This window comes from Pogona vitticeps, chromosome 6 (assembly GCF_051106095.1).
Source record: "Pogona vitticeps strain Pit_001003342236 chromosome 6, PviZW2.1, whole genome shotgun sequence".
Classification (NCBI taxonomy): Eukaryota; Metazoa; Chordata; class Lepidosauria; order Squamata; family Agamidae; genus Pogona; species Pogona vitticeps.
Window position 1 is genome coordinate 87,997,954 of NC_135788.1, and position 27,123 is coordinate 88,025,076.

The window sequence follows — 27,123 nt, forward strand, 5'->3', positions numbered from 1 at the left end:
GGAACAGATTTGTTGATATGGCTGAACAGAACTGTTTAAACTTTTGAGCTCTTCTGTTGTGGGATGTAGCCATAGGGGACCATTAAAATGAACTCCTCCTCTCTATTTACCATTAAGTAATTGTCTTCCTCTGCTACAGATCATACAATCATATATACTTCATAAGGCAATAGTGTTCAAAGCGTTACACCTGTTGAGATTCTCAGCTTGTTTTTGGCACATCCAGGTTTCCAAGAGAGAGAGAGAGAGAGGGAGAACACCCCAAAATCCTTTGTGATATCAAAACATATTTCCCTGTTCAGGTGGCAAAAAGCTCTGAGTTCATCCTGAAGTATCCTGTAGTGTGCCTCCTAGCACAGAGGAATAAGGCAACATCTTATGTGACATAGATGTGTCCACAACCATTTTGTGGGTTGAGCCAGTGGTGCACACTCCTCTCGTCAGTAGGCTTCTTCCACCTACCAATAGTTTTGGCCAGTGCTGTATTTTTAAACAAACATGCTCTAGAATGGCATGATTGCCTTACACTGTAGTAGGTTTGCTTTGTCCCCGCCCTGCCTCCCCATAGGACTTATTTACTTTTAATAAATACAACAGTACAATAGGATCTCCATATCCACTGGGGATGGGCTCCAAGCCCCACTGTGGATACTCAAAACTGTGGTTAATAGCAAATGCTAGCCAGACAGACAGACAGATAGATAGATAGCATTTGCTATTAACCACATACGAGGTTATACTGTACATTTAAAATGGTAAAAGGAAAAATAAGAAAAATATTTTCACATGCATTCCCAGAGCTGGCCACTAGAGAGAGGCAGAGATCATGCTATGTATTGTTCACTAACAAGTATTCATCTAGTGGCTGGTTCTGGTAATACATGTGAAAATAGCTTTTTCTCGGGTTTTTTTTTCCCTCTGAATTTGTTTAATATTTTTGTAGCATGGATAAGTTAATTGGTGGGTACTAACCCCATGGATAAGGGGGCCCTACTCTCTCTCTCTCTCTGACTCTTTATATAAACATACCATTTTAAGCTCTTTCTTCTTCTCCATTTCATTAATTAATCTCAAACATGTATGGGTCCTGCTTGATAAAATCTCAAAAGGCTGAAAGGTTGAGTATATATATTTATATCCCACCTTTCTCTTCAAAAGAACCCAACTCTTCTCCATCACTGGCAAAAAGTGGATAAATTATACATGAATTTATTTAAAACACTTTTACCCTGCCTTTCTCCTTTAAAATGATCAAAGGAGCTTATATCATTAAAAGTAATATTTAAAAGCTAAAAACAAAGTAGAGTATATAAATATTTTAAAAGAATTAAACAAATAATGTTTTTAAATGTTCTTCTAACTTAGTTGCTTTAGTATAATGCACTTTGATTATGAATTTTATGTGACTGTTATTAGCACTGTTGTGAACCACGCAGATCAAGCACTAGTCAGATGGACAGTATAGAAATCAAATCACATAATAAATACACACATTTATAGCATTTGCTATTATCCACTGTTTTCAGTATCCACCGAGCCTTGAAACTACAGTACTGTAATCCTCAGCACATACCGGAGTCTCACCTTATTATTTTGTAGCTACTACCTATCCAAGTGGATCAAAGTTTGTCTTTTAAAATATTTGCTTTTGTTACCAGCAGTGGCGGGAATACATATCACCCCCCTCACAACCCGAGGAAAAATATAAATTTTATTCACTTTTTCCTACCGCACATTCAAGAGGCAGCTGCGTTTTTTTATATACAGTAGGTAAAAGCAAAACAACTGGGGAAAAAAAAAGACAAACACTTGATGACGCCTTAAAGATATAACTTTTACATTTTTTTAAAATGTGAGGTTTTGTGGACAAGTCCACTTCGACCGACATCTCTCCCGACGGCAAACAATCGCGATGCAAAGGAGGGGCCCCAATCAGAAAGAGAAGGAAAGAAAGCGAAGACGCATCGAAGGTCTTGAGGGGGCGGGGGAGGAGGAAAGGGTCCGGAATGTGCGTGACGTCACCCTCCCCGCCGAAAAGAGGGGTGGGCGTCTCAGTGGTTTTTCTCAGGAAAGACGGGGCGTGGTCCACTCCTTTCAGCCATTTTGCTCCACGCGCCGCTCCTCTCTTCCGGCTGCTGAGAGCTTCCACTTCCTTTCTAGACCTGCGGCGCCCGAGGGGGGTGGGGGGGGTAGGAGGGAGGAGAGCCTCTGGGAAGGGGGAGTGGCTTCGTGGAAATGTCAGCGCCCGATTGAGCGGTGCTCGAGACGAGGCGTGGTCGGAGGTCTCGCGCCCCCTCCACCCGGCAGTCGGTGAGGCGCCTCGAAGGAGGGCGGAAGTGGCAACCTTTGGCTTTCTTCTCCTCCCTGCAACAGGTGGGTCTGCTTATGCCCCCCCCAACAACTCTTTTAAGGCCTGGGCTTACGAGCAGGCTGCCCTGTGTGCTGTGCGAGGGGACCCGGTTCCTTCTTTCGCGGAAGTTTGCCGCCCCGGGCCGTTTTTTTTCCTCTGGCTGCCTTCTCCCTCAGACTTCGTTTTTCCCCTCTCTTTAATGGTAGTCCGCCTTACAACGGTTACTCACGAGTTTCGGTGCTTTTAGCCTCCTCTTTTTAAGTGTCTCCAGAGTGAGAAGCTGAAATGTAAGAAGTTGGTTTCCCCTCCTCCCCGTATCCTCACAGTGTTTTTTTTTTTAATTTGGTTGGTTTTATTGGTTTTGCTTACTCTGCCTCTGCGCTTCCCGGTAAGGCTCTAACTCAGAACACCAGGCATGTCGAGATGTACCCACTGATCCATCGGGTGGCATCACGTTTGTGCCTCACACGTGTAGTTTTGCCCTACTGGTTTTCCGGCCCTGATCCACCCTTAGCTCCCAAACTTTGGGCCCTTCCAGAAGACGTTGCGGCGTGCAAATGACCTGTCCTAATTCGAAGAAAGTTACTGTTGGAAAATCTTCCATCTGTAACTCTCTTGCGCTTGCCTGCCACTTTTGCCCTCCCCACGGCTGGTATAAAAGAATCTGTTGAGGAAGAAAAAGTGAAGTAGCTGTACAGTGCCTTTTGATTGGCAGGGGTCGAAGCTGATGGACTCTGAAATCATCCCCAGTTTTAGGGAATCTAGCAAAGCTGGATCATCCTGGAGTTTGAATTTGACGAAACTCCAGAAGGCAGTGGAAAACAGGAGGGCCTGGTGTGCTCTGGTCCATGGGATCACGAAGAGTCAGACACGACTAAACAACAAGCAAAGCTGGGTGGGATGCTATAATAATGATGTATTATCTGTTGTCTGTCAGATGGGTTAAGTAGTACCCTATAAGTGTGGACTTGGGATGCTTCCAGATGAACATCTCCTAAACTTGTCTTTAAACTTTGTTTTCAACAATTGTGTGTGTGTAAAGAGAAAAGGTAGAAGGAGCATATGGAAGATTACAAATGGAAGATTAAGTGACATTACTGGGACCCAAATTAAGATTCAGTAAATGAGGTAGGATGGTGCATGTTTCAGAATCAAACAGACATCTGAAAGTAGCCTTAGAATAGGGTAACTGGATTTCAAGTTCCGGCTCAGCCTCAAAGCTCATGAGATGACTTTGGACAAGTTGATGTCTTTGTGCCTAAAGTACCTTACAAGGCTTTTGTATGAATCAAAGAAGCAATATATATAGCCACACTAAATTTTCTGCAGGAAGGATGGAATTAAAATACTATTCATTTAAATCTATGTGTTCCTCCATGTTTAGGTTCCTTAAAAACCTCTATGCATATGAGCACAATATTCTTAAACTTTATCTTTTATTGTCCAAGAAAATTATGAAAAATGCACTGTTGCAAATGTACAACATGCCTAGTTGTTACAGAGATACAACAGTTTAGCTTTCTGTGCTTTGTCCATCCACTAATAACAGGCTCTTGGTTTTGTTTTTTGCACATAAAATGTGTGATTCCCAGCTTGTGCATCAGAAATGTGAGATGCCTTATTTATCAAAACAGTTACACTTTCACTTTCTGTTATAAACACACAAGATGGCTTGCAACAACATTAAAAATAAAGAAGTCCTTAAGCAAGAATGGATAAGAGCAGCAATTAGAAAGAAATAATCAGAGACTTCAGAAAACCAGACTTAATGGCGGCGGAAGGTGTTGGAAAAGATAAAGTCTTCATTTCATGAACAAGTGTAATGGTGCAGTGGACGAGAAGGATTCCCTGGGGTGTGGGTATGCACTTCTGCTTGCCATGGCACATGTTTTATTAGCAGATGACATACATTTTCAGCCTTTTCCTCTAATTTGGAACTGAAGCATGGAAAATGAGTACCCCAAAGTTGCACTGAGAGTTAGCAAGTTCAGTGCAGTGAGGAAAAGAGCTTTGCCCCCCTTGTCCCATTGGTTCCTGTCACGATCCTCACATGGCCCCTGTTTGTTTCACCAAACTAAGACCTCATGCTACGTGCCCCTCGGCTGCCACCAGTTGATTACATCAACATTACCTATTAATAATTGAGGTCCAGGCCATATGTCATTTTAAAAGAACCAAATAGAAATTGTTTATTGTTACAGGTGTTGACAGGACAAACAGTGTTGTTAACTCTTAAACAAACATCCTCCTTTATCCACTTTCAACTACCACTCTCCTGCCCAAACTCCCCAAACTCAATCTCTTCAACTCCCTAACTAAGCTCCTCCTCCTCCTGCTGAGTCTCTTATAGCTCGTGACTTCGCCCCTCCAGTACTCCCATTGGTCTGTGCAGATAGGATATGACTATTCATGACCTAGTGGACGCCACATTCCTCCCCCCTTAATTAGTTTATTTTAGGAGGGGAAACGTAACGGTTTGCTCTCATAAACAAACAAAGGTTTATGGAAGAATACAAATACCAACCTCTACATTATTCACAACACTAAGGATACATTATTCTTACATCAATATATATTAACCTCTTACATTACTTACATTAATAAGGATGCATTGCTTACATTAATATGAATTACATTACGTTACTTTTACATCAATAAGAATACTCACCATCATTTTACCATCACTACACATGTCTCAGTTTTTCAACATCTAAACAAACTGCACTTTAAGCATGTTCCACAACCATTACACAAACAGAACAGTTAATACAATATTACAAACTTTTATCCATCTGTTAGTCATTTGGCCTTCGAGACAAGGCATCAGCAATCATATTCCGGGTCCCTTTTAATCTGTGGATTTCAAAGTCAAAGTCTTGCAGAATCAGCGTCCATCTTGCAAGTTTGCTGCCATTGGATTTCATAGTTTGTGGCCACACTAAAGGGGAATGGTCGGTGCAGAGGACGAATTTCCTTTCCCAAATGTAGGGCTTCAGCTTTTGCAGTGTCCATATGATATCTAGGCATGCCCTCTCAATGGCAGACAAAAGTCTCTCACCAGGTTGCAGTCTCCTGCTATTGAAAGTCACTAGGTGTAGACTCCTGCGGTTGTCTGCTTGACATAGCATGGCTCCCAATCCCACCTTCGATGCATCTGTGCAAATGATGAACTCATGGTCGAAGTCTGGTGCAACAAGGACAGGTCCTGAAATCCACGCCATCTTCAGACAAGTGAAGGCTACCTGGCTCTCTGATGTCCACTGGATGTCCTCAGCTCACCTTTTCAGGTTAAGCTGTTTTCTTTTTGTTTAGTGGCTTCATTTCCTCAACTGTGGGAAGGGTAGGCAGTTTCTTCAACTCCTCCGGAACAGCTATGGTTGCATTCTTCTTTGAAATCTTATTTCTCTTGCCTTCACCCTCAGAAGTTCGTCCACAGGTACTTTAGTCACAAAGCTCTTCATATGAGGGGGACCACTTTCCCGGGTCACCTCAAAATTCATAGGCAAGTTCCTCTTAAGTGCCATCTCAAATACTTGGCCTATTTCAGATTCATTGAGACTTTCATCATCTGGGTTCTCAGGCAGTGGCTCACTTTACTGGATTTTCAGTGCTTTTGCAGCTGCATGTTGAGCCTTCTTTAAGTTGGTTAACAGAGCAGTTTCATGTAAAGTGGTAAACTTCCACAAATCAGCCCCATTGACAACTGCACCAAATACATATTTCTGTGCCTTTCCTATAATCTTTTATCTCTATTTAACGGGGACGATTAGCTATTTGTGGGGTCCTCCCCACCCATGAGGAGTCATTAAAACCTCTCTATATAATAAATCTTTTTTCACACAATACCTCTGCGAGTTCAGGGGTCAGTGGAATGGGATTCTAATTAACTTTTCCAAAGCAATCGTTTAAGGAAATATCTTCCTTCTGCTCCTTAATAAAGGAGGAACTATTAGAATTTTTCATTAGCACTAAATCAGCTGTCTCTCTCATTTCAGGATGTTCACCTAAAATGTGTCTTTCAACAAGAGTTTCAGCACTTTCCTCAGAGGCTTCAATTTGCCTCCCCTGAGAGCGGGTTACTATTAAAACACTCTTCCAGAACAGCTATGGTTGTGTTCTTCTTTGAAATCTTATTTCTCTTGCCTTCACCCTCACTCAGAAACTTTGCTAAATCTCGAGGATGATGACCTCATGTTCTAACATTTGTTCTTTAGGAATGATGTCTGAGTGACAAATACAGTGGTGGCTCGACATATAAACTTAATTGGTTCTGGAAGTCCAGTTGTAACTCAAAATGATTGTAAGTCGAAGCACCATTTCCCATAGGAATGCATTAAAGTGCAATTAATCCGTTCCGGCCGAAGGGGGGGGGGGAAGAGAGAAGCAAACAAACCATGCAAGACCCTTTGGAAATGCAAAAAAGAAAAGCAAAAAGCGAACAAACCGTGCAAGACCCATCGGAAACATGACTAATCTGTTCCGGCCGAAGGGGGGGAAAAGAGAGATGCAAAGAAACCATGCAAGACCCTTTGGAAATACAAAAAAAGGCAAAGCAAAAAACAAACAAACTGTTCAAGACCCATTGGAAACGTGACTAATCTGTTCCAGCCGAAGGGGGGGAAAGAACATAGAAGCAAAGCAGAAAGCAAACAAACCGTGCAACACCTTGGAAATGCAAAAAAAGCAAGGCAGAAAGCAAACAAACTGCAAGACCCTTCAGAAATGCAAAAGAAAGCAAAGCAGAAAGCAAACAAACTGTGCAAGACCCATTGGAAATGGGGAAAAAACAAAGCAGAAAGCAAACAAACCATGCAAGACCCATCGGAAATGGGGGGGGGACTCCAAAAAGCAAACAAACCCCGCAAGACCCATCGGAAATGGGGGGGGAACCCCCAAAAAGCAAACCACGCAAGACCCATCAGAAACAGGGAAACCCCTGGAAAAAACAAACAAACCCTGCAAGACCCATCACAGTATAGAAACATAATCCCACGGCCCAGCCCAAAACCACACTGCAAAGCCCACCCAGAACAGTTTTTAAAAGTAGAAAGCAGCACCTTATCTTACCAGGAAGTCCGAAGCCTCCTCCAATAGCACACTCTCTAACTGCTGGGGTGAAAGAGCTACAAAGAAGCAGCCTCTTCGCCACCAATGGTTAGCAATTTGAATTCCCCACCTTTTTCTTCTGCCTTTTTCTGTTCATAAGTGGAAGCTCCATCCGCAAGTTGAAGCAAAATTTTGCAGCCAGAGCTGGTCATAACTCGAAATGGTCGTATGTTGGGACGTCTGTAAGTTGAGGCACCACTGTATTAATAATCGAGGTCCAGGCCATATTGGGTTTGTTGTTGAGTAGACATGTAGCCTTTTTGTTCTGCTTTCCTTTCCTTTACACCTTCATACCGCTTCCAATATCTGTTCGTTTAAAAAGTGGCAAATGTCTTGCATCGCTCATTACAAAGAAGCGTTTTGAAAGATATGTTCTGCAATTGAGCAACACGAAGAATTTAGGAGCAAATGAGTTGCAAAATATGACAAAAGCCTAGACCTCTGGAATCTCCCCACACTTCTTTTTGGCTTTTGCACCTTCACCAGGTGTTCTAGACATATATACCACAGCCAGGAGATCCCAGTTTTTTTTTCTATTGAATGAGAACACAGATACCCAACCCGATTGTTTTCTTCATAATATGAATGCAGAGTTGCCTGCCTTGTTGTAACCAAGAGGGACAGTTGCTGGAGATATGCTTCCTGGAAGTGAAACTAGAGCTAAATAATAGTGTGGTGCATATATCTAAGGAATAAAGTAAAATGAAAGTCAGAAGGGAGCTACGTGAATTGGCTTATATTGCCCTCCCAATAGCAAAAGATATTATCTCTGGCTGAAGTAAAATTCTTGAATTGTATCACAGCGTACAAGGTACACTGTAAGAAATAATTTAATTAGAGATGATTGTGAACCCAAAGCCTCCCTCCACAGTGAGTGATAGCTTAAGGGTGTGTAATTTTAGTGCGGCTCTTTCATTTATACATTTCATCATACATTTATTTGTTTATTAAATATGTAGTTGCCTATCAGGGCAGTATACAATGGCCAAAACCTAGTATAGTAAATCACAACTAGAGTAGGCCCAATGAATCAGCAGGGATTTGGTAAGGCAATCCTTAAGTGTCATTGATTCAATAGCCTACTCTAGTTGTGACTTACTATGCTAAGCAACAAGATTTTAGCTAGTAAAATATTTTTAAAAATTATGAAACCAAGAATTTCGGCAGCTAAAAATCCAGAAAGCAATATTTATTTTTGTGTATAGACCACTTACCAAAGCTAAACAGGAGTTGAAATAGTCAATCATGCAAAAAGAAATGAGATAGCCTTATATAAAGATAGATAATTAAAAAACTTCTTTATACTGTTTCATACTAAAGAGTGAATATTTGGGGGTGTTAAAAGAAACGAGTTCCTTTTTAAAGTTCTGCAAAGAAACATGAACTGCTCCTAGAAGTTTTGGATTTCTTGGGTTAAGGCATCCCCAGTTTTTTTATATTATAGAACCTTGACATGCAGTATTGCCAAAATAGAGGCAAGGTGCTAGTTGCTCATTGGTGACCCATGTGACAACATTACTCTGAAACAAACCTTTCCTTCTTTTTTTTTCTTTTTTTTTTTTGGCTTTGCTTTTTTAAAGTGGGTGGGACACACCAGTTTCAAATGCTCCATTTCTGGTGAATAAACAGCTGCTGTGGTTGCTTACCAGATGCTTCCTGTCTACCTTTGCCGGAAAAGTGTTTGGTTTTTTTTTAATACACATATTCTACAATTGGTGGTTTGCAAATACAGTTTCTGTGTATTATGAAGTTGAATTTGAGAAGGTTAGTCACATTTGGATCAGCTTGCTCATATATGTTATCTGTGATGTGTTTAGACCTTTTTTGTCAGCAGCTGTTATGTGAGTTTTACATGTCAGTCACAACTGAACTGTGCACCTTTCATTCAGCTGCTTGTGCAAAGAGAAAGGATTATAGCCGTCTTGCTCACTGTCTTCCTAATTAAAGAGCTGGGACTGTGGCTGCTCTTTAAACAAAAGGGGTTAGAGGGAACACAAATAGATTCATTAAAATGTTGTATTTCATTTGACTGGGCAAAATCCAATTGCAGTCCTATTGAGAACAGACCTCTTGAAATAAGTGAGACTTCCTAGTCAGTACTAATGTATGTTCTATTGATTTCAAGTGATATACTCTAGTTGGGGCTAAAATTAGATTTAGCTCATGTCGTTTTGGCCCTTGGCCTGCTTGCTCCTTCACAGTGGAAAACTGGAAAACTTAGCGTTCTGGGTATAGATGTAGAGTTCAGCCAGATGACATCTGAGCTAATTAGATCTGTGTTTTATGCACCATTTATTTATTTATTTATTTGTTTGTTTATTTGTTTGTTTGTTTATTTATTTATTTATTTATTTATTTATAACTCCATTTTTCTTCCAGTGAGCTCACAGCAGCTTACATTTCCTCCTCCTTGTTTTATAATAGAACAGACACTAGGTCAGTCTGAGAGAGTGATGGGCTTGAGGTCACCCAGTCAATTGCATCACTCAATAGTGTCTAGATCTGGATCTCCCAGGTCCTGGTCCAATACCCCCACCTTTGCACTACCTGTATTTTGTTCCGTTCTCAACAGATAAATAAATCCTCTTCAAATAAAGCAAGCCATTCTGGGAAGGGTGCCCTGTTGGGACTCTTCTCCTTATAATTTTCTTGATTGTTTTAAAGATGTGCTTTCCATTTCTTGATTGAGCACTTCAAACTGGTTTTCAGTAAATGGTTTTCCTATTATTGCAGACACTTATACATGCACATCTCAACACCCTTTAGTACTTAGGTTGATGTACGTAGCCAGAGGGCACTTCCATTCCAGTCTGCTGTCCCAGGACAACTAGTAACTGGAGCAGAGATTTTTTTTCAGCTGCACTTTTTTCTAGTGGATGAGGACCAGGCTGATCTTCCCTGTACCATACTGTATTATTCTTCCTGGAAAAATGGAGATGCAGTCTCCAAGTAGCCAGACTGGCCCTCAGTGAGCTTCTATATATGAAAAGTTTTACAGTCTGTCTTCTACAGTCTAAAGTAGCATGGTTGAAGAACACAGTTTTATTCATTGTTTATCTGAACTAAATGCTGCAATAACATTACAGAGCAGACAGCCTATGCCTGTCTTCTGTCTGTTCTATGTTAAATTATGTGGGAGTTAGATATCTGTGAACATTCTCAGTCATCCAACTGGGGTTATCTGGAAGTTGAGTCATTGCAACTGGACTTCTTTCTTGTTAGGTTGAAACGTTTCACTACTCATCCAAATAGCTTCTTCAGTCTGAGGAGAGTTGGTAGGAGATCCCTGATATATCCTCCACGTTGGTTTCACTTCCCCCTAATCTGAATACTGTAGGCTGGTTAGAAGGACAAAGGACTGGGGGTGAGGGATAATCCCACTTCTTCAGTCCTACTCCATGCATTGTCATGGATCATTAATGGTCATTGACAGTGGTCTTTGTTGACCAGAGGGAAGGATGTGTCAGGCATCTCCTACCAGCTCTCCTCAGACTGAAGAAGCTACTTGGATGAGTAGTGAAACATTTCAACCTAAGAAGAAGTCCAGTTGCCGTGACTCAATGTCCAGATTCTGTGGGAGTTATTTGTTAACAGCATTTTTGTACTGTAGCAGACTCCCTCTACGAAAAACATTGAGCTGATATGAATGTAAATTGACATGGTTGTTGTGGGTTTTTCGGGCTCTTTGGCCGTGTTCTGAAGGTTGTTCTTCCTAACGTTTCACCAGTCTCTGTGGCCAGCATCTTCAGAGGACAGAGTGCTATCCTCTGAAGATATGTTAGGAAGAACAACCTTCAGAACACAGCCAAAGAGCCCGAAAAACCCACAACAACCATTAGATCCCGGCCATGAAAGCCTTCGTGAATACAGTAAATTGACATGTTTATTTCTTTAATGTATTTCTGCCTTAACTTTTAAGGTGAGCCCTTAGAGCCCTAAAGGTGAGCCCTATAAAAATATTAAAACTTGAATGAAAAACACTAAATTAAAAGCAGATATAAGATGTGAGGACAACAGTAAGATCAATAAAGCACATAAAGGATGTTATCCAGGGAGGGAATTTCTGTGAGGCTGCCCGTGAAAAGAGCTCATGTGTGCCTGATACTTATCAGTCTGATTGATCTTAGCGGCAGGCCAAAGAGCAGGACCTCTTAAGATTTAACTTAGGTAGGTGGGCAAATCATGTGTGGGACACCTGGTCCATGAACCACCTAGGACTTGGGCAAATTTATATGATGTAGATGATCTTTATGTAATAAGTCTTATACCATCCAGATCTTTATATGTTAGTGCTAGCATTTTTAATTAGAGCCCCAAAATAAAAGAGAAGTCAATACCAAATTGGTGTGGTATGCTCAAACTTTCTTCCTGCTGTAAACATTCTCTTTGCCTTATTACTGCACCGACTAGTTTCCAGACTGTCTTTAAGGACATTGTATAGACAGTACTACTACAGCATTGCTTGAGATGAATCATCAGTGTGTGTGGGATTTGTGGTCTGAGAAATGGTTAACAGAAATTGAAATTGTGTTTCTTCCCCTTTAAATAATGCTCCAGACCTCAACCTAGCAGGGGCCATATTACAGTCTTTTTGATTTGCAATGAGTCACTGATTGCTCATACTTTTTAAATGTGAAATGTAAGTAGCTGCAGGGCATGGCAGAGTCTAACCGCATGGGTGTAGAGGAAGGATTAGACAAAAATCTGTCTGGAAGTGGTGTCCAATAGTATGAAGATTTGTTCATATTTTATTTCTTTATTTCTAGAAGTTGAAGGTGGGTGTACATTTAAGAATTTAAAACTTGTATGACTGGCAGGCCTATATTATTCATCATGTTTGATTCTGTGATGCATCAGGCTCCTGCAAGAGCTTCATGTCCTTTTTTGTAGCTGTGTAGCCAACACCATATTTTGCTAAGAATTAAATCTTATCATCAGTTCCGCTGACTTCTCTTGAAATGGTTTATTGAAACGCTTTTTGCTTCCATTACTACTCTGTACCTTAGAGATTGTCCTAATTAACAATGCTAAAATGTTTTAAACATACTTTTTATTTTTCACTTTTTTCTTCTCTAGTGATTTTCATGTTCACATTTGGTGTGAATGCCCTGTTAGTTGTCTTCAGTTATATTGATTTTCTAGTTTTTGCTCAGGATTCCTAGTGTAGATGATAGAGTGGACTCTGGAGATCAGGGTTTGAATCTGCACGTATCCATAGAAACTCACGGGGTGGGGGAGTAGAACAGGTAAAACCCCTCCTTAAATGTCTTGAAAGCCCTATTAGGATCACTATAAGTACATTCCAACTTGACAAAACAAAACACACAGTTTCTATTCCTCTTTGATTTGCCTGTGTTCTTCTGCTTAGTCTTTACATTCTCCCTATATCCTTACTTCTTCTTCGTGTCTCTTTGTTTTTAATCTCTTTGTTCCTTCGCTGATACAGTGGTGCCTCGCTTAACGATTACCTCGTTAAATGACGAATCTGCTTTACGCTGAGGTTTTTGCGAATGCAAAATGATGTTTAGATAGGGAAATTTCACTTGACGATGATCGGTTCCCTGCTTCGGGAACTGATTTTTCGCTAGAGGATGATTTTAAAACAGCTGATCGGTGGCTCTAAAATGGCCATCTGTTGTGCAAAATGGCTCCTCGCTTTACAGGCACCGAAAATGGCCGCCCCTATGGAGGATCTTCGCTGGACGCTGAAGTATTTAGCCCATTGGAACGCATTGAACTGGTTTTCAATGCATTTCAGTGGGCTTTTTCGTTTCGCTTGACGAGGATTTTGCTTAAGAGCAATTTCAATGGAACGAATTATCCTCGTCAAGCGAGGCACCACTGTACTTGCTTTAACTGGATCTCTTTTTGTTAATTCCAAGTGCCCTTCTGTTCTGCCAACTCTTATTCTAAAGCACCATTTTGCACCTTGCTATGGTTGTTGGACCTTGGGATTCTAGTCAGACTAAAAGCACACCCCATAGTGTGCCCATTCAGGATCTAAAAAAGTGTTCAGTGTCTGGTTGTGCCAAATCAGGAGGACATGAACACCATCTATGGTGGAATGGGTGTGGAAGATTTGGATGTCAGTTTCCATAATCCCTTGCCATTGGTCATATTGCATCAGGCTCATGGAGGTTGAAATCAAAAGCATTTAGAGGGCTAGATTTTCTTCAGCTCTGATGTAAAGGATGAATCCATGCTTGAACAAAACTACCGTTGCAGGCAAGGTTAACGACTCTTTGTCAAAATATGCAGATGCCAATTAGCATTTGTATGACTTTTTAGAATATTTAAAATCTTTCCTTGTTTACTTCATTATCCTTAATACCATGTTTGCCCCAAAATAAGACAGGGTCTTATATTAATTTTTGCTCCAAAAATGCATTAGGGCTTATTTTCAGGGGATGTTTTTTCGTACAGCAATCTACATTTATTAAAACACAATAAATACAATTTATTCAAATGTCATCTTCTGGTTGCTGCGCAATGATGGAGGGTGGGGTTTCACTTAACTAGGGTTTATTTTCAGGTTAGGGCTTATTTTCGGGGAAACGGTAGCAGTGGGTGATCTTATCAGGCATTCTCTTTTCTTATTTCTAGGAAAGTGGAGAGAAGGGTTGAAGGTGAGACATCTTGCTCTAAAAGATTGCCCACTAGTAAGGTTCTGTAATTGAGGTGAGCTGAGTCTTTATACACTGACAGGATTGTTATCTCTTTTTGTGGGAAGCTGGTATGATCTGTAAATAACTTGCAGTATTTATCAAGGAGCATTGCGCAAGGCTTTGTTGAGTGGATCCCACCAGCAAGATGAGCTCTGTTCCTGTACTGTTTAGAAATGATAATGGACACTTTTCAACAAAGGACTGTCATTTCAAGCGTTCTGAAATTTGTTCAACTAGGCAATCATTTCACAACAACCAACTTTGAATGTTGATTTGTATAAACAAGGCATAGGAGAAAGTAGTTGTTGCCTTCTGTGTTGGATAGAAGCTTGCAAGGAGCAGTTGATGATATTTTTAATTGATTGATTTAAATTTTGTGTAAAGAAGGAACCCTTCTATTCCCTGTTCAGTTTCAGGAAGACTTGAAGTTATTGCAAGAAGATGAGATAAAATGTTTCTGCCTTCAATAATAGGGCAGGCAAAAGAGTTGGTTTCACTTTTGAGCCTCAACCTCTCTCAGAGACTGTTTGCTTGAAGTGTGCCAGAAAATATTTGAGGCACTGCGAAAAAGATGAGCTAAGCCCATTGAATACTTTCCTGCTTTGTAAATAGGAACAAAGTGTGAACCTGCCCAGAAGGCATTGCTAGTATTGGAAACTGAGATATGGAAGTTCTCTTTACAGGAACAGGGTTGGCAAGAGAATTGGGTAGGAGCAGGCCCTTACTTAGATAAATGTAGCTTGTTACAGAGCCAAAGTGTTGAAAGGCAAAAGTTAAGAAAAGGAAAGAGTGAGTATACGACCTGGAAGCAGTTAAGCATAGCAGGGCCAGGTGTGGGGAACAAGAGTAGAGGGACCCTTCTTATTCTTGCTTCAGTTGCTTTCTCTTGTAGTATCAGTACTATTCTTAGACTGATATGGTTGATAATCTTTATTAGGTCACTAAAATATCAAAAAAGAGAAGTTTTGACTCTCTAGTGAGTATTATGGAGCTAGGTTTGGTGTAGAAAAACATAGAAAGAGCCTAAGTCCATGCCTAGATGTTTGGGCCAGGTTCCTTGTTGAAAGGAGGCTCTAAAATGGGGATGCAGAATCCGCTCAGAGATGTTAGGTTTCTGATTGTGTCTCTGGTGATGTTGTACAAAGAGCATGCAGTTGCTAAGTATCTCTCCCCTCTCTCCGGTGTCTTATATTGAAGCATACCTTCCTTTTTGGTTGGAGGACAGAGGCACACAAAAATGTGAGAAACTCTGTATCAGAAAAGTTGGGATAAAGTTTAATTTACACATTAGGTAATAAATTTATTTTTAGCAAGCAGTCAACCTATTAATGTTTTTAATTTTTTTGTCATGACATTTTAATCTGGATATCTTTTCTCTGCTGTTCTAAGCCTGCCATTCTTATTGTTATGTTAATGATGCCCTGCAATTATAAACCGCCATGGGCATTTTATTTCTAGGAGACAAGGGAAAAATGGTTTTAGTGCAGGAAATAAAAATTACAAGAAGGGATCTCTATTCCTGTAGATTGGGAACAGCACCTGGCAGCTCCTAGGCTGAATCTGGTTTGTGAAAGGATAACTGGGTAGTAGACCAACTTATATCCTTGTTAATGTGGGACCCCAGCTGTCTTTGCAAATAGCTATTTCTCTCTGTTAACTCCTTTGTCATCAGAGCTTAGGCTGGTTGATGAGGAAAGAGAAATATTTATTTATTTGATTTATACCCCGCCTAGCTGGGCGACTAGTCCACTCTAGGCAGCAATGAAAGGAATGATATGGGTAGCTTTTAGAAGCTAGGCAATCATTGATATCTTGGAGGGAAGGAGTCCTCAAGAGGTCAGACAGCCAGTCATATGATTTCTGTGCAGCTATATTTATGCTAGCAGAGAAAATGCAAATAAGATGTGCAGCAGTTGCCACATTGAGGCTCCAGTCTTAAATGTTACAACTCTCCACCCAACTCTCCGGCCTGTTAATATATGTTTCCAATTTGGTTTTTCTCCGAAAGGTGGACAGAGGTGGTGCTCATTTAGATAAACTTTTTACCTGCCCCATCCTCTATCTCAGTGAGTAGAAATGGAGAAATTAAAAAGGTCATCTCCCTCTTTGCTGAGATCTGAGGTTGCTCTCTCTCTCTCTCTTTTTGTCCGCCTGTGTGAGGGAAGGGCTTTCCTGTCTCCGGACAGTAACCACCAAAGTGCTCCTTCTTTGCTGTTCCTGGCTGTAGGAAAGAATTTATCTTTGAAGCAGGGTCACTGTCAGTCAACGGTAAGATAGCTGCTTCTGTGAATTAAACACACTCTCTGGGCTGTCAACTTCATTGTCAAAACAGGGCCACAAAAGAAAGAAAACCTGAGAGTTGTTTTCATGTTTGAGGCTCGCAGAAAAATATAAAATAATTTTTAGTCTTTTGGGGACAAAAAGCCCTAAAAATAGAAAAAAAAAACCTGCATGTGTTTCTATGGCAGAAAAGAGAGGGCAAAGGAACTGGAAGAGCTGTGAATGCAGCCTGGCAAGGCTATTCTCTGAGTCTCAGCTACAGACACACCCTTCATAGGTAGACCGTGTTCTCAGTCTGAAGATTTCCCTTTGTTCTCTTTGGCATGGACAAAGCTCAGGAAGTGTAACTTACCGATGCCCAGAAGAGGTGTGACTTGCAGTCAAGAGGCAGGAAACTACCTTGAATGCTTCTACCCAGCCTTGTGCAAAGACGGTGTTTGTTGCAGTGTGCCTTGTTGTTGGCAAACTCAAGACAGAGGCCACAAAAGACCCTTCACAGATTTTTTTAAAAAAGTATTTACACTGGAAACAAGAAAACCCTAAAAGATAGGCTGCTTTGGCCTGTCAAGACAATTGTTCTCAGGAAAGACAAGTAATTGAACAAGATTGCTTCTCATCCTGGGTTAATCTAATTTTTCTTTGGAATTTTAGAAGAGGCATCTGTGTAGTCTGTGCCTAGCATATCAGGCCAGAATAAAACAAAAATAAGAAATAAAGAAGATAAAAATGTTGTGGCACCTTAAAAACTAACTGCTATATTTTAATGTGAACTTTAGTGGACAAATTTGTGGAAGTGGACTTGTCTGTGAAAGCTTACGTTAAAATATAGCAGTTAGTATTTAAGGTAACACAGTGTTTTCTTTTTTATTTATTTATTTGTTTTTAGCCTCATATGCTTCCTTAGGAGAAAATTCCATAACTGGAGGAATGCTGCAGAGAAGTTTTCCCATGTTCTGGCCAACCAAATACAGTGGTGCCTCGCAAGACGAACGCCTCGTGGGACGAAAAACCTGCAAGATGAATGGTTTTTGTGATCGCTGTGGTGCCTCGCAAGACGGCTTCTTCTATGGCTGTGCTTCACAAGATGATCCCCTCCCCTGAGACCAAAGCCTCACAAGACAAAAAAATTTCATTCGTGTTGCCAGGTTCCCATAGGAATGCATTGCAATGCATTCCTATGGGAAACCGCTTTTCGCAAGACAATTTTTTTCGCAAGACAGCACTACTCGCGGAACGAATTACATTCGTCTTTTGAGGCACCACTGTATCTTTCAGAGGAGTAACAGACAAGTGAGCCTCTAAAGGTTACTCTTCCAGAAGGAAGCTGGGCGGATTGTTAATGGAATTAGTCAGCTTCAATAGGAGAATGAAGCACATACAGACAGCGCTTCAGGAATTAGGATTCATCCAGGTTTTAAATGCTGGATGAGTGTCTGGAGCTACATTCTCCCCAATGCCTTTCTTGCGCAGAGAAAGTGGAGGAAAAATCAAAGCCAGCTGACTGGAAAAGCATCAGCTTATGCTTTTCTAGAGTCTGTGACATCAGGTGCAGGGCCACACATCCTGATATTATTTAAGCTGTCAAGTATTGTACCACGTATGCAGCTTTCCCTTTGTTGCTACTCTGCTGTAGTGACTCTACTTGCAACATATTTTTTATTTCTTCAGCAGTATGTTTATTATAGACATAACCAAGTACTGCAATATTTTATTGCCAATCTCTACTTGTTGCTTCTGATAGTGAACTCTGTTGAGTACTTAACAGTTTCTAAGTAAAGCAGATGCAATGGAGACTATAAGGCCTTTGTTCTAGGTTGACTGGAGTCTTAGACAGTAGTCCTGCTTTTAGAGCAAAAATGGTCATAGCGTATCCGTAAGTGTTTTCAGGGAGCAAGATACTGAAAGATGACAAAAAAGGCCACTGACCCTTGCAAGTTACCCACTCCAATTTAGAATCACTATAGCATTTTGTAGCAGATTCAAAGTGTAAATGTACTAATGGCTAGGGGAAAGCATGTTTTCAATGTTGATTTGGAGTGGGGAATAACTTTAAGATGAGCTCTTTAAAACTGCTTAAAGACTATGAAGGTTTTAAAAAGATATTTACTAAGTTTGGCGAGATTCCCAAAAAGCCAGTTGCTTTTCATTTCTTGTATTTTGCAATTGCTGGATTCTGACATCCTGTCAGGGTGGATGAAAATCATTGATTAAAAAAAACAAATTGATCTAAATCATGATTTAGGTCTAAAAAGTTTTTATTTAAATAATTAGAAATCTGATGTTTTAATTAAAATCCTGAGTTATATTGTGATTTAGATCAAATCCACCCTGCTTCCTATTCTGTGTAAAACAATGTGGGTCATTTATTTCTGGGTCTTAGACTGTTGTGTGGTGCTTTGAGATGAAGTTGTAACTTGCACACTATTACTAAACACTATGTTTTCCTTCAGGGTGCAAATTGCTTTATAATATCTAATAAAAAGATAATCATTCAGTATCTGGAAGCTATGTCAGAACAAATTATTGAAAATGATAATTCTAATCATTCTTTTCATGGGGTTTTTATTTCAGCCCCTTGTTAAAGTTAGAAGATGGCGGTGATGGAACTTGTTTGCCAAGACACTCCAGCCCCAGGCATTGGGCACCTAAAGGAGATTTCTGCAGGCAAAGGACCACAGGAGGCAGCAAATGAGAAAAAGAGCAGCATTTGCAAAGTAGAGGATCCAGAGCAAATGTTCCAAGGCCCATGGAAGATCCTGAATGATGTGATTGCCAAAGGCACTGCCAAGGAAGACAGTGGGAAAGGAAGCTTAGCCTCAATCTCAATCATCGCCCAAGCAGAATGTAAGTAGAAAGTGATATGCTAATGTTGGTAGATGAGTGGGCCTAAGATCAATTATGGATGCCAGAAGGTATCATTATCTGTGTTCAGATCTGTTGAGAATCTCCATCAGGTCTGCTATTCTCATCAAATATATTTATTCTGTAGAAATGATGTGCCTATGTAAGTTGCTCCTCACTCTGTTCTCCTGGCACGTTTCCTGGTTTCCTTCCTCTGTGAAATCTTACTCATAGGAATCTTGCAGAATCAGAAGTAAAGTACATGCATGGTGGGAATGGAGCTGCTGCAGGATTGCCCAAGAACTGAGAATTCCCTGCCACAACTGAACAGCATCACTCTGTGCCATACTGTGAATTGTTTTTGAAATTCCATCCAGAGTCAGATGCGCCATGCACATATGTTTCAAGAAGCACAAGCCCAAACTTCCTACTGGTCATTTGAAATCAGTTGTTCATTTTTTTAATTATTATTTTTTATTCTGGCTTATATGTTTTCAATGCAAAATTTGGATATTCCACCCCAAAGATATTTGCCATGCCAATTTGTTGTTTTAAACCTTCAAGAGGCATTATGTCTTACAGCTTTCTTTGTTAATAACAAAGCTGATTTCCACAAGAAAGTGTGTTTCCTGTCTCATTCAGTTTTTATTGACCTTGTTTGCTTTCCTGCAGGTGAGATCAGCCAGGAGTTCAGCCCCACCTATTCAGAGAGGCCTTTTATTGCTGACACCAAGAAATACAGGTAAAAAAGTGTGCTTTAAAATTCTGTGTGCAGTAAGGGATCACAAATTTGGGAGGAAAACAGCAACCTTCATTCTACAAATTATATGAGATATCTTCTGGTCTGGCACAGCCATCTGTCCTGGAACAAGTCACCATATGCTTTTGTTAGAAATATCTAGTCATCATAATCAATTAGGATTCATTGGACTGCCTTAATATGCATTGCAGACATATTCAAGTTACTCAATTTGAAACTGTGAAAGATTATCCAGACTAATTTGAAGACTGGAGTAACAGCAGTTTTTAGTATGCTTTCATGCAGAATATTTTGTCCACTGTCACTTGATTTCTCCATCACCATTTAGTTGGAGAACTGTTGCAGTGTCTTGTAGGGCATGCTTCCAGTTTTGAAGGGCAAATTGAAGGGCTGGTAATACTCTGCCAAATGGCAGATGTGAACATCCCATATAGAGGGGTTCCTTAAAATACTCATTCTGAATATTTCAAGAAACAGAAAGGAAGCATGTAGGGGTGGAGGGTGCCGGAAATTAAGGCTGGGAAAGAGACTTTCTGACCTCATTAAGCCATAATTAGGGCTTCTTCTAATGGTTTGTTTTATTCATTAGTTCTGATAAAGTTATGAAATATTGGGAGTTGTCCTGAATACTTCCACGTTTCTGGTTGGGTGTATGTGAGTAAAAGAAGCAGTCATGAAATAACAGATCAAATATCCCCCACAAATCTTTTTTCCATAATTGTTTATTTATTTCTGATGCTATTTTCCCTCCCAAGGCACACTACTTTGCCTTTTAAGTGCCATTTTAAGGTTGCATTCCTTGGAATTATCTCAGCCATTTGTCTCAGACCTTAACCCACTCATCCCAGCCAATTGTTGCAACAGCCACTTTTTAACCAATTGATCATGTTCATGAAAGGCAATCTTATACAAAATTAACCTATCTCTGTATTGATGGAAGATGTCCCATATAACATTTCAAAATTATGTGTTAAGCATTTTGTACTTTTGTTAGAACTTATACACAGAATATATTTTAAGAAATGGACCCAAGACTGTTAAAATAGTTTTCCTAAATATTTATTATTTATAGCTTTCTTATACTATGATTATAGTTAGCATTGCATGTTGTGATTAAGAACCTTCTTTGTTCTTATGATCACTCTAGAGGTTTTCATGTCTTACTGGGTTTTATACTTCTTAGGTTCTGATTGGCTAGATGTGGCCATACTGCTTCTTTTTTCCCCTCTCTTTGTTTTTATTACATGAATTAAAATATTTTTGCTGTATTTTCCCCTCTTCAGCAGCCAATCTTTCAGCCTTGACCAGATTCCCAACAATGTGGCCCATGCAACTGAAGGGAAAATGGCTCCAGCTAATCGGAAGACCGTGCATCCAGGTAAATCCCGGAAGAAACGGCGAAAGAAAAGATCCCACCTAATGACATCAAAGGGAACATCCTCACTGTTTCAAAAGCCAAAGACTCCAGAGCAGGAGAGCTGCATACCAGTACAGGTAAGAGGTGATTTTTTTTAAAATTGTTTCAAATAATACCCAGATAGAGTACCAGTGAATCCAAGAAAGGAACTGGTACCTAGGGATTTTGAAATGCATTTTTAGCTTCATGAAGGTGTGACTCCTATATCTTTGAAATAACTTTTCCGGGTCTGTCAGTGGGGCTTGTATTTTGGTGGAATACAGTTGATAGGGTTTTCTGCTTAGTAAACCCTTTCCCTTTTCTTCCAGGAGGATGACTCTCACTTTAGCACTTTCTTCAACAGCACTTCATGGCATTCAGAGCCATGTAAAGATTTGGGCCATGATTTCAGTTGCTTCAAGAAGCCCAGCAAACTCTTACCTACTGGCCAGTTGCACTTGCTGAAGAACCCAACCAAGCTAGAATTACACAAGTTGATCAGTCCTGCTCAATGCCTGAGTCATGTTTTGAAGTCTCATACTCTGGACAATTTTGCCCCTCAGTCAGAGATTCTACACCCATTCCCCTCTGTCCAGTTTTCACCTTATTTCCACGGCTGTGACAACCTACATCCTGCCATGAAACATAGCCCTCTGCAGACATATCTGTTTGATGATCTTTCACGTGTTAATGGTGAAAGTCACCTGTCAGATCTGAGTTTGGAGCATAGTTTGTCCACATGCGGCCATGAATCTGCAAAAACCACATCAGAGAAGCTGTCTATGGAAGAATTTCTGGTGGATGCCTTGAAGGGAAATGTAATTCTTGGAGAACCAAGAAACTTAGCTTGTTTGGCCAAGACATGGAAAGGACTGAGTTCGAAGACATGCCCTCAAGAAATGGATGAAAATGAAGGTGTGCTGCTTGTAGAGGTGAGGCTTCAGAATCTAGGTGCAGGGGGGTAGGTTATAGCAGATGCTGGTGTATACATACCACAACTGCTCATCACCTGAGGCCACATTAAATGAACAGTTACTGCAGAGCCAACCACCTTTCAAAGGTGTTACGTGGTACAACCTTCTTGAATTGCAATACTTGAGGCTGAAGATGGAAGACTGCATGTTTGAATAGAATTCTTTGTTGGGGGGAATACAAAATGTGGGTATGCTCTTCCTGCTAGGAATAAAAAAAAATGTTATTCACACACTTCACTCACAGAGGAACATCATAGAAATAGTTCATGGCCTTTGGAATAACCCTATATAAATATGAACATGCAGTTGCAGGAACTGTTTGTGAGGAGGAAGCCTGAATTTGAGGATGTTCATTCAAGACCGATCAGCGTGTTACAGAAAAACAGCATCGAATTGTGGTATGGATTGATTAAGTGAGCAGTGTTCCAATATCTGTGCCATTCTCAAGGGCAGCCTCCACAGAGAGCACACTGCAGTAATCCAGATGGGATGTTGGTAGTGCATATACTACTTTGGCTAAGTTATGCTTGCCCAGCAATGTTTGTAGCTGGTGCACCAAGCAAAGGTTTCCAAAAGCACTCTGAACCAGTGGCTACTTGTGTGAATGTAGGAGTATAGCCAAGCAATATACCTGCTCCTTCAGAGGGAGTGCAGACCCATTCAGGACAGGTTTCCTGCCCATTTCCGAGATTTGTGAACCAGCCAATCCACAGCTTTATACATAATTTCTTGTATATATTGATGCCAGTTCAAACAGGTATTTGAAATACCTCTATCCCTGTTATTCTGAAAACTGGTTTAGGGATTGCTCTTGAGTTTTTTCTCCTTCCTTTGACTCATCTTCCTTGTTTTTGTTTTGTCTTGTTGAACCTCTCACTAACCATCAGAAACTCAAAGCAGTGGATTATGAATATCGTGAAGATGTTCACTGGACTAAATGTCAGAGCTTGCTTGGCACAGGATCATTTGGGGATGTGTACAAAATGGAGGACAAGCAGACGGGCTTTCAGTGTGCTGCAAAAAAGGTACAGATTTTTAAAATCCAAGGTATCTGAGGCAAGGGAAAGTGAAACGAGAAAAAGGGAAATGAAAGCTCCTTCCCTTTTCATTGGAAATGCTATGGACTGGAGCAGCTGTTGCTCCAACTCTGCTCTAACTTGTTTGTAGCTGATCTCAAGGTCAAACCAGAAGGTGTTCCCATGGCAACTTCAAACAGTGAAATCCATGGCCCTGTGTGGGCGTTGGGTGTAGCAAGCAGTGCTGGAAAGCGTACTCTTGAACAAAGTCCAAAACTCTGTCCTGTGAGAAGAGAAGGTGTTCATTATTTTTTCTTTTGCAAGAAACTGGTGGCAAAGATCATATGTAAAATAATTCATAGTATTAAGTAATGTTAGATAAATGAGAGTTGGGTCTTTGGGGAATTGCAAATTGTGGATCGTGGGAGAGTTTTCTAGCAATTTGATTGTACAGACCCGTGTGATACCAATGTACTGTATGTTAATTCTCCCAGAGCCATCTGACTTATATCCACAGCTTTCACGTGGTCTTATATTCGGGAACCATTCTGACCCATGACAGTTTAGCTTCCACAGTGGAACTATATCAGTTACCTCAGAATATGATTATTAATTAGAGATGGGAGTATTTGTTTAAGAATACCCCCCACAGGTGAAGATAACGAGGGTCTGCCCCCCTGGGGCCAGACCATCCACTCACCATTCCACTCCAGCCACTCTTTGACCTGGCAGAGAGGCTCATCATCCCACCTCCTGCCAGGAGTGGCTAATCCACCACAAGCTCCAGAGCGATAGGGAGCGCAGAGCCTGCAGCAGCAACAGAACGGTGAGTGGATGGTCTCCAGCTGTGGGAGGTATTCGTATACCAATACCCTCATCTCTATTATTAATACCTCAAGAGAGCTGTAGGGGGTTAATTTGACTACACCGCAGAGTGTGATTGACAGAATTAACTATCTGTGGTGTGCCTTTATTTTGAGATACTTGTAGTAGACTAGAGTCAGATCATCTTGTCATTCTCTTACCAGATCTGTTCCTCCATGGTCTAAGCTCTTCTAGCCTTTCTTCCGTCTCATATTCATATGAAAACTTAACTTGACTTATTATGTAGTGGCAAGCATGCAAGTGACTCATGTTTTCCTCCAGCAGACTCTGTGCTTAGCCAGACTAAATTTCATCTGTGTCCTCCTTAGATTTTGTCTTTGCCGTAGGCATTTTAAATAACAATAAAACGGCACACACAGGTTATGGAGGAAGAATATCATCATTTTATTACCATTAAGCTTCCTGAAGATTCCTGCTTGCCAACTAGCTTTATGGCTCAGATAATTCATTAGTTACTAGAGACATGGAAACAGAAGTTTGGCCTAATTCAAGTGAGTTTGTAAAATTCAGATTCCTACTTAGCCTTACCCAAATTGCTTCCTTGACCTTCTGTCTTTCCAAGCTGCTTTACCTTCCACCCTCTGGAAACAGATCTTATTTCTTCCTACGGTATCTCATGATTTTCATGAACCTCCCTTTCTTCTTGGCTCCCCTTTCTAGCCCTGTGCTTCCTCTACTCACTGTTTTTGTTAGCCCCTGCCTTTTACTGACTCTCAGTTTGGGTCTTCTTTTAGCTGTCTAGACACTCCCAGGCAGCTCTTCCGGCTCTGTGCTTTAGATATTCTGAGAACTTTTATTCTCACACCCCACCCCACTGCTCTCCACCTGCTTTCCTCCCTCTTTCCCTTCAGCCCGTGAGTTTTCTGTTTATACAATACTTTACTGTTTCTCAGAAGATTTCCCTCTATCTTCCCCGTCTGTTGCTGATTATTTCCCTCCCAGCGCGTCAGATCTCCACATCCATGCACCATTTATTTTATCCTTGAGTCCTACACAGGGATTTTTTCCCCCTCTTTCCCTTTTTTCACTTTATTTGATGAAGCAAACTGTTTGGCTAGGTAATGCTGCTTTCTGAGAACTGTAATTCTGTGCAGATGCCTTGTTTGCTCTTTTAAGTCAGTTGCAACTCTTCCGTTGAGTCAAATTTTTTCATTGTGATCTTTCCAGGTGAGAGTTGAACACTTCCGTGCAGAGGAGTTGACAACGTGCACTGGAATGATGCATCCTAAAATCCTGCCATTATATGGAGCAGTGAAGGAAGGCCTCTGGGTTACTATTTTCATGAAGCTTATGGAGGGTATGTGATCAGAGATGGTAGAAAGTTGTGTACAGTACTGTTTGGTATTCTAATTACTGAGTGGCAATAGTGATGAATAGATTACTGTGTGGTCAGCTTAACAAGGTGTGGTTCAGAAATAAATTGGGCAAGCAGTTAAGCAGACATGCTTCAGCTGATTTGATTTATATTTAAAAATATTAAATGAAGTCCCTTTGAAATAAGTTTTAAATTAAAAAAGATAGCTGCTTTATTAGAGCCACAACAAATTTCTTACTAAAAGAATGCTTAAAAATAAAAGCCCTTTTCTACCAGTGGAAGAATGATAAGGAGGGACTACTCTGGTTCCACAGATTCAGGGGATGTCTGTGGGGTGATAGGACAAAGAGAAAGATCTCCCCTGAAGCTTGGAATTGAGTGCTCATATGGGGAAAGATAGTCCCATAGATAGCCTGGACCCAAGCCGTTTAAGACTTTATAGGTAAAAAAAAATAGTACTTTGAATTATGTTCAGTAACAAAGCAAAGCCGGTCGAGCTGTCGTTATTAGGATTTCTGTCATGCCTATAACCAGCTTCAGTCAGGAAGCTAGCTGCATCTTGGACCTGCTGAAGTTTCTTAGCACTTTCCATAAACATCCCACATAGAGTGCCTTATAGTAATCCAAATGGGATGTAACTCAGGCATGTCTCGCTATGGCAGAATCAGACATCTTAAGGAATGGGCATATCTAGTGTGCTAGTGTTAACCATGAGAACATGCCCCTAGTTGTTGCTGAGATTCACGCATCCAGGTGCATGCCCAGGCTAGGAACCTTGAGTTTTCAGGGTGAGTGTCACTCCGTCCAACACAGGTTGAGTCCCTGTTCCCTGATTTGCCTTTTAACTGACCAAGAGCATTTCTGTCTTGTCTAAATTGGTCTTCAGTTTGTTCACCCTAATGCAGTCCATTAATGGCAATCGGGAAGCTGTTTAGGACTGAAACACCTTACCCAGAATTAATGGGATTAGCTAAGAGTCATTTACACATCGATGGCTTCAAACCCCAGAACTTTGTACTACCTCTCCCAGCAGCCTCATGTTTATATTAAATAAAACAGGGATAGGACAGAGCTCCGAAGGATCCCACAGGGTGTCAAAAAGGAGTCCCCCAGCAACACTTTCTGAGCACACCAGAAGGTATCAGAGCCAATGCAAAAATGTGTCTCTGAGTCCCATCCTGTAAAGATGACACAGTATGTTACTGTGATTGATGGTACCAAAAGCCACTGAGATGAAGCAGAGCCAACAGGGCCACATTTTCCTGTTCAATACCCAGTATAGATCATCCACCAAGGCAACCAAACTTGTCCTCACCTCAGAGCCAGGCCTGAAGCTGTCTTAAAATGGATGTAGTATCCATCTCATCCAGGAACCCCTGGAGTTGAGAAACTGTCACATCCTCTAAGATGTTGTCCAAGAATGGCCCGCAGTAGGAAACCCCCCCCCCCCCAATCTGCGGGATCAGTATCCACTGATTCACTTATACACTGGCTGAGAATACTAAATAGCACACACACCCTGCCAAAATTCCTTT

The 27,123-nt window shown here is 40.8% G+C and overlaps 1 protein-coding gene across 4 annotated transcripts in view; it reads left to right on the top strand.

Annotated features, from left to right (window-relative positions):
* Nucleotides 1-2,237: 2,237 nt before the first annotated feature.
* Nucleotides 2,238-27,123, top strand: part of MAP3K14 (mitogen-activated protein kinase kinase kinase 14) — a 45,323-nt gene continuing 20,437 nt past the window's right edge. For 2 of the 4 annotated variants that reach the window (XM_020798000.3, XM_073004153.2), the window contains exons 1-7: nucleotides 2,238-2,373; nucleotides 18,973-19,245; nucleotides 19,915-19,984; nucleotides 21,286-21,496; nucleotides 21,728-22,330; nucleotides 23,260-23,397; nucleotides 25,441-25,570. In XM_020798000.3, coding sequence (XP_020653659.3) covers nucleotides 18,993-19,245; nucleotides 19,915-19,984; nucleotides 21,286-21,496; nucleotides 21,728-22,330; nucleotides 23,260-23,397; nucleotides 25,441-25,570 — 1,405 coding nt within the window. In that variant the 5' untranslated portion in view covers nucleotides 2,238-2,373; nucleotides 18,973-18,992. Of the gene's footprint in view, nucleotides 2,374-12,075; nucleotides 12,232-14,076; nucleotides 14,135-18,972; nucleotides 19,246-19,914; nucleotides 19,985-21,285; nucleotides 21,497-21,727; nucleotides 22,331-23,259; nucleotides 23,398-25,440; nucleotides 25,571-27,123 lie in introns of those variants that run through there. The other 2 variants (XM_020798001.3, XM_073004152.2) reach the window with 2 other exon arrangements.